The 8,277-nt window shown below is 41.6% G+C and overlaps 1 protein-coding gene across 1 annotated transcript in view; it reads right to left on the minus strand.

Moving 5' to 3' along the window:
* TRPM4 (transient receptor potential cation channel subfamily M member 4) overlaps positions 1–3,246 on the minus strand; it is a 65,747-nt gene extending 62,501 nt beyond the window's left edge. The window contains exon 1 of the mRNA XM_072110245.1: positions 3,095–3,246. Within this exon, the coding sequence (XP_071966346.1) occupies positions 3,095–3,148 (54 nt within the window). The 5' untranslated portion in view covers positions 3,149–3,246. The remainder of the gene's footprint in view (positions 1–3,094) is intronic.
* Positions 3,247–8,277: the final 5,031 nt, after the last annotated feature.

Raw genomic sequence — 8,277 nt, forward strand, 5'->3', positions numbered from 1 at the left:
ATAATTTTTCAAAGTAAACGCTTCTGGCCCCCAGGCCCATTTTGGGTGGGGAGGAGCCGAGAGACAGGGGCTTGGACAGGCGAAAGCTCGCCTGGCAGCGGACCGCCATCTCCATCCCAAGATTAGGCAGCCTTAGAGGCATCCATGCATACTGCCCCTGCTGTTTCCTGTCCATTTCGCCTCCACGATCCTCCACAGCGTCCACCAATGTCTCCATGCGCAACTTTCAACTCTCTATACCCCAGACGCTGGAGCGCGAGAGGATATAGAGCACATCATCCCCTTATCAAACGAGCTGTGTCAGGCAGAATTTTCAGGTGTTTCACTAGATACATAATGGAACTCGGCGCATCTGTCGCCGCCATGTTGGAGACTTGAAGTTTCAATCATAGCAGCGCAATATGGATGCCCCATACAGTCACTCTTAATCATGGAAGTCGTCTCCATGGCTGCCTCCACATGTCGTCCCCTTATCAAACGAGCTGTGTCAGGCTCATTTTTCGGGTGTTTCACCAGATACGTTATGGAACGTGGTCACTATGTTGCCACCATGCTGTGTTATCGACTAAATATACCGTCAACCTTTTGTTCACATAGGAAAACATTTCAGCGCTTCTTGCTCACCTCCTTTGGTTCCTCTCTGCCAGCCATTGGTTTGAAGCCTGAGTCCATTTGGGGTATGTCGCCATGCCACTCTCTAGCCTGCCGCTGCTGCCGCTGCCTCTTCTATAGTGTCTTCTATAGTGTCAGGGTCAATTATTGGAAGTTTTAGATGCTATCTAGCCTCATTCGGTCACTCTATCATCGCCATGCTGTTGCCCATAATTTTGGCATAATGGTGCGATTAAGCAGCCTCAGAGGCATCCATGCATGCTGCCCCTGCTGTTTTCTGTCCATTTCCGTGGTGTTTCCATCATTTTCTGAGATTTCAAGGTGTTTGGCCAAGCTTCCCTGTGCAGACCCTTGGTCCCCTTGAAAAATGCTCGAGTCTCCCATTGACTTCAATGGGGTTAGTTATTCGAGACGAGCACTCGAGCATCGGGAAAAGTTTGTCTCGAATAACGAGCACCCGAGCATTTTAGTGCTCGCTCATCTCTATTCTGCTGTAATCAGATTCATTAAAGTGGCTTTGGCCCATGATAAATCTGCTGGCAGTGTTTTTTTGGCTCTGTCGGTTGTTTGCGACAGTCGCATGAAAAGTCGCAAACAACAAATAAAAGTTGCAACATAGACCAGGGTGGGGACTGGTGTAAATTTGTGGCAAAACTTGCACCTAAACTGAAATTTGCACCAAATTGCAAATCATTCGGTTGTATTGTGAAAACTAGTCTATTCAAATAATGAATTTGGTACAAGCAGGGCCTATGTCAAAGTGACTTTGCACTGTCCTATGTTCATTTGGCATAATAGAAAGGTGCAAAACAGCATTTGTACCATAACTGTGCCAAAACAACGCCAAACATAGACAAAACCCCCAATGATAAATCCTACCCCCCATTGAATCCCAATAAACCTATAATAAGTCAATTCTAAAAAGTAAAAAAGCATTAATTCAAAGTTAACCTTCCAGACTTAAACCGCTTTAAAGGGAACCTACCACCACGAAACTACCTATAAAGGTAGATCGGGTGGTAGGTGGATCAATAGGACGTAAGGATAGCCCTTTTAAGGGCTAATCCTCACGTCCCCGCAATGTTTTGAAACGTTTTATTGCCCCAATATTCAAATTTCCTTATGCGGCTACTGGGGTGTGGAGTATCCGCATCTGAGGTTACATGGGGCGGCTACTCCACGGCCCGGTAGCCTCTTTTCTCCTCCTACCGAAAATCTTCAGCGCGCAGCTACAAGGAGCTGCGTGCCCACGTCCGACGAATCTGCTGTTTGCGCGGTCACTGCTCTGAAGCCGGAGCTGCACAGGCACGCATGCGCAGACAGCAGATTCGTCGGACGAGGGCGCGCAGCTACGAGGAAGATTTTCGGTAGTAGGAGAAAAGAGGCTACCGGGGCGTGGAGTAGCCCATGTAACCTCAGATGTGGCTACTCCACGCCCCAGTAGCCGCATAAGGAAATTTGAATATTGGGGCAATAAAACTTTTCAAAGCATTGCGGGGACGTGAGGATTAGCCCTCACGTCCTATTGATCCACCTACCACCCGATCTACCTTTATAGGTAGATTCGTGGTGGTAGGTTCCCTTTAAGGAAATCTACCATCAAAATCAAGCATGATAAACCAGGGGTTCTTACTTATAGATACAGCCCGTGACTGTGGTAATCTTCTTATATTTGCTATCCATGACCTCCTACCTACTAAAATTAACGGTAAAGGGAAACTACCCCCAGAATCAAGGATTACAAACCAAGTAGAATCTGCTCTTCTTTTAGCTTCTTCTGCGCTATTTTCTACAAAAATGTCTTTACAATTATGCAAATAAGTTTGAAAGGCTTCGGCTACATAGCTGTTAATGGAGCCTGGAGCCATAATAGTATAATGCAGTAAGCAGCAATTAGACTACAAAATAACCAGAAAACCTAACCTAAGTTGAAACTCCAGTGCAGACATTAGCATAGAGCCAAATATATCAAACTATCTAAGCCGCAATTATATATCTGATGTACAGAAGAGCTCCTAAGACACTCTAAAAGACTAGCAGAAGATGCCTCCCCGTAATTGTTGCTAAACCTAAGAAACTAAGCACTACTTATTGTATCTGACAAAATAAACCTTGTGCCATACAGAAAACTCAATTCTGCTACATCTTTATCAAGTTCTTCTATGACCTCTAAACTTTTATGTATCTTGTTTTTAATTGATTTTTTTTCTAATGAAGTTACAACAAACAGTACATGTATATTGGATGTTACTTTTTATATGCGGTCTTTATACATGTTTATTGGATGTTACAGGTTTTTAATACACAAACAACTGAATAAAATAACATTGCCTGATGATATTTTTATTGTTTCCCTTTTTATATTTATGGCATACATTATGACTAATTCCAAGTCTGATTCTAGTTCTGACATTTGATCTATATGTATGTCTGTACAAAATGTATAAAAAGAGACTTTAAAACTTATTATAAGTTCTCTTACCTGGACAAACACTTGTCTCCAAAATAATTGGTGATCAATGAAGACTTTGTGCATTATTAGTTATATGTGCTACAGGTGGATGATAATGAGGTAAATGTATAACTAGGATGCAGTGGTGCAGTCCTCCAATACTCGGCTGTGGTATCTGTTTGTCCCGAATCTTCCTGTATGAATTAGGGAGGAATAATGCTGAACAATTATGACAGGCATCCACCTATCTTAGTCAATGTAAAGCACCTCCTTATGTCCCTGCATGCAAGATCATGCCAGCTGTAAATCACATTGTTTACTTGAGGCAACGTATGTAATAGGAAAGTACAGGTTATATCCACTAATTAAGGACATTACCAAATTTTACTAGCTTACATCAATGAGGTGATGGATTGTGTTTCCCAATCCTGTGAATATAAGTTGCAGCATAAATATGAACAGGCTGAGCACTGTGCCCAGACTGACCATTTAATGGGCACCAACACGATGGGGCAAATTTACTTATCCGGTCCTGTCACGAACCACGATCTGGATGGTCCGACAAAGATGAAGTGCCAAGATTCGCCAAGATTGTGCGCTCGATAACCTGCATGTGTCGCTTCCCCGCAGAGGTCCGCCGGAGTTCACCTTCTTCTTACTGGTGTATGTGAGTGCATGTCTTGCCACACAATGTGAGATGATAAATCCTGCGTGTTGTCCGAATCCGTCGGATCGTCCGATGGGCCCCCCCCCCCCAGTTGTGGCGCAAAAAACTGATCGCGTGTGCCAAAAACCCCATTTAAATGCAGCACAAAACATAAAAATTCGTTCCGCAGACCCTTAGTAAATGTGCCCCAATATCTTCACTACGGAATCTCTTGTAAACCCTGGGCATAAACATTACCATACCCATTAGGCTGCGCTTTGGAATTGCATTACAAACACATCAGGCAATAGACAGTAGAGAGCATCGAATGAACACAGCTTAAGAGTTGTATTGAGAAGTCAGAAGTTTGGGTCCGGGTCTGGCTCAATCCCCTGCTCTGCAATAATAACATCGGCAGCAACAATCTCCCCCAAAATGGCGGCACCCATGAACCACTGTGGTTTAAATGCCACTCGTGGCTTTGTAGGTGACAGTTACCCATGGGAGGGGGGTCCCAAATCCAGGCTTAAACAGAATGTTCAAGTTTGGTTTCTGTCAAACTCGGATGGACCCAAACGCCATCAGATCCACTCATCACTACCCAAGAATTATGGTAATAGTACTGTTTCTAGGTTCTGCAAGACATTGCGCAGTGAAGTGTCTATATACTGTCTAAAACCAAATGTAAAGCCCAAAAGATGTTCAGGACACTTTGAGTAGAAGTTGTACTGTCCCTCTAATAATCTATTTGTATATTGATTATGTTGTCTCTTATGACTCAAGGCTATAGGTGCTTCACTCTTTTATTGCTTTCTGCCTAATAAGGATGCCATGTGATTATTACTTTCTTTACACACAGATACATATTATTTAACTACAATCATCAAAGGACCTATTTGTCCTTGGGGAGGATAGAAGCCAGTGCTGGAATGTGTGATGACCCAGGGTGCATTATTCATTTGCTATTGTTGTAGCCAGGGCCGATTCTAGCATATTTGCTGCCTGAGGCGAATATTAAAATGCTGCCCCCGCTCCCTGTTAACCCCTTAACGCCGAAGCCACTTTTCACCTTCCTGACACGGCCCATTTTTTCAAATCTGCCCTCTGACACTATAAATGGTTAAAACTTTGGAACGCTTTAACATATCCAAGTGATTTTGAAATTGTTTTCTCGTGACACATTGTACTTCATGTTAGTTAAAAAATTTTGGTGGTATGTTTTGCATTTATTTATGAGAAAATCAGATATTTGGTGAAAATGTGGAAAAATTTGCAATTTTCGAAATTCAAAATTTTCTACTTTTTCCACACATGAGTCATAACACCAAAAAACATAATAACTAACATTCACCGAATATCTACTTTATACCTCCGTGGTTTTTTATGCATACTCTCGTTTTTGTAAGCTGTTATGGGGCTTTGAACGTCACGTGCAATTTTTCACATTTTCATAAAAAAAAGCTAAATCCTGCTATTGAGGTACCTGCTCAGGTTTCAAGTCACTTTGAGAGGCCTAAATAAAGTAAAACCCCATAAATTACTCCATTATAGAAACTACACCCCTCAACGTACGTAAAACAACTTTTATTAAGTTTGTTAACCCTTTAATTGGTTTACAGGGGTTAAAACAAAATCGGATGCAATTTCGAAATTACATTTTTTGGGCTAAATGAATGTGTTTTTCATAAAATGTACAAATTCTCAGTGGATAAAATACCAAAACGCTCCACAAAATTTGACACCCAATCCCTCCCGCGTATAACAACCCTCCATATTTGGTGGTAACCTGCTGTATGGGCACAAGCCAGGGCATCGAAGGGAAGCTGCGCCATTCAGAGCAGATTATGCATTGTCACATTTTATTGGCTATACAATCTTTATTTTTTTGGCAATTTGGACATATAAGGGCTTATTTTTTGCGACATGAGATGCACTTTACAAATACTTCATTTAAGTGGGTCTGTAGCTTTTCGATGAGATTTTATTAACTCTTTAATGTATGGAGGAAAAGAAAATTGTCAATTTGGGGTTTCTTTTTTTTGTATATTTTGGGGGTCGTACACCATACACTAAAAATACTATAATATTTTCATTCTATAGATCACTACGATTACGGTGATACCTCATTTATATAGTTTTTCATTTATTTTTACAATTTTACTGGAGAAAAACTAATATAGAGGAAATCTCATTTGTTTCTGCATCGCCATTTTTTCGGGAACTTAACCTTAATATTTTTTGGTTGACAGAGCTAGTTTAGGGCTTATTTTTTACGTGTTGAGTTGTTCTTTCATGTGGTACCATTTTGGGGCACAAAACTTTTTTTGATCACTTTTTAGAACATTTTTGTGAGGGGATTTTATGAAAATTTATATTTTTGGCGAGTTTTTCGGGTTTTGTTTTTACGGCGTTCACCGTACGGGTCCAATAATGTTTCTGACTTATTGTACAGATTGTTACGGACGCGGCGATACCAAATATGTGGGGGATTTTGGTGATTTTCAGGTATTTTTACTTTATTAGATGTGTATAGGGAATGTTTGTGTTTAGGGGACTTTAACTCTATTTAATTAATTATTTTTATTAAAAATTGTGTTTATTCAGTGTTTTTAACTTTTTTTCTTTACTTTTACAGGTTAGCTTGAACAAGTGATCCACTGATCACTTGTTCAAGCTATTCTTCACCTAATACAGTGTAATACAGATGTATTACACTGTATTATGTGACACACTGAGCATGCTGCGCATGCTCAGTGTGTCACAGCCGGGTCCTGCCAGAAGGCACGGACCCGGCACCCGGAAGAAGATCGTGCAGCCTCGGGCAGCGGCAGTCCCGGGGCTGCGATCAGAGCAGCGGGACCCCCCCGGTAAGCGCCGCGGGGGGGTCCGAATCCAGTTAAATGCCCCTAGCACGCCGCGGTTAGAGGAGGGTGTCGGCTATAATATATAGCCGACACCCGCAGCTTCTGGCTCCGGCTCCATTCAGGAGCTGGGGCCAGAAGTTTGACGTACTATTACTGCATATTGCGGGAACGCACCTCCCGCCATGCAGTAATAGTACGTCAAATGTCGGGAAGGGGTTAAGTAAATCCTTAAACTTTACTAACAATTAACAACCCTATAGACAGCTTCCTGACACTGTGTGACTGACTACAGGATCTGAGAGGCATTAGTGGCATCTAGTACCTTATAGATGACAATCTCTTCCATCAGTAGAACTTTATTCCGGGTTCTCCAATCCATGACGTATCACTGCTGAGTTCACGGCCGGATATCTTCAGCTCCGTGCAGCATCTCCACCCGATGTCCCTAAAAATACCACAGTCACGTACAGTATGAAGCCTCCTGGATAACAACACTGTGCTCCTAAATAATATATACCCCTCACAACACAACTGACCGTATGCTACCCCACATATAACACATCCCTTCATTATATATATATACTCTACTGGAATTATAGCATGCTAAGCACCAATCAATATACAACACCCCCAATTTATTAATACAGACCCCCCCCCCCCCAACATTTGGTTTACATGATGCAAAGTAATCTGTATCCTATAACTACTAAATATATAGCATCCCCTAATGAATATATATAAATATATATATATATATATATATATATATATATATACATATATATATATATATGTATAGAATAAATTTATTTTTATATATCCCTGCTCTCATATATTTAAAGGCCTCGTTATTCACCCCCCAATTAATTTATATACAGCTCCCATATACAGATCCCCTACAGCTTAAATAAAATCTTACCCCACATATACAGTGCCCTTCCAGCTTAGTAATAAACTGTATCCCATATACAGTCCCCTCCCAGCTTAGTAATATGCTGTACCCGATATACAGCCCCCCAGCTTAGTAATATACTGTATCCCATATACAGCTCCCCAGCTTAGTAATAAACTGTATCCCATATACAGTCCCCTCCCAGCTTAGTAATATGCTGTACCCGATATACAGCCCCCCAGCTTAGTAATATACTGTATCCTATATACAGCCCCCCAGCTTAGTAATATACTGTATCCCATATACAGCCCCCTCAACTTAGTAATATACTGTACCCGATATACAGCCCCCCAGCTTAGTAATATACTGTATCCCATATACATCCCCCCAGCTTAGTAATATACTGTATCCCATATACAGCCCCCCAGCTTAGTAATATACAGTATCCCATATACAGCCCCCCAGCTTAGTAATATACTGTATCCCATATACAGCCCCCCAGCTTAGTAATATACTGTATCCCATATACAGCCCCCCCAGCTTAGTAATATACTGTATCCCATATACATCCCCCCGGCTTAGTAATATACTGTATCCCATATATAGCCCCGCAGCTTAGTAATATACTGTATCCCATATACATCCCCCCCCAGCTTAGTAATATACTGTATCCCATATACAGCCCCCCCCCCCCGGCTTAGTAATATACTGTATCCCATATACATCCCCCCAGCTTAGTAATATACTGTATCCCATATAAATCCCCCCAGCTTAGAAATATACTGTATCCCATAGACAGCCCCCCAGCTTA

Source organism: Engystomops pustulosus, chromosome 6 (assembly GCF_040894005.1).
Source record: "Engystomops pustulosus chromosome 6, aEngPut4.maternal, whole genome shotgun sequence".
Classification (NCBI taxonomy): Eukaryota; Metazoa; Chordata; class Amphibia; order Anura; family Leptodactylidae; genus Engystomops; species Engystomops pustulosus.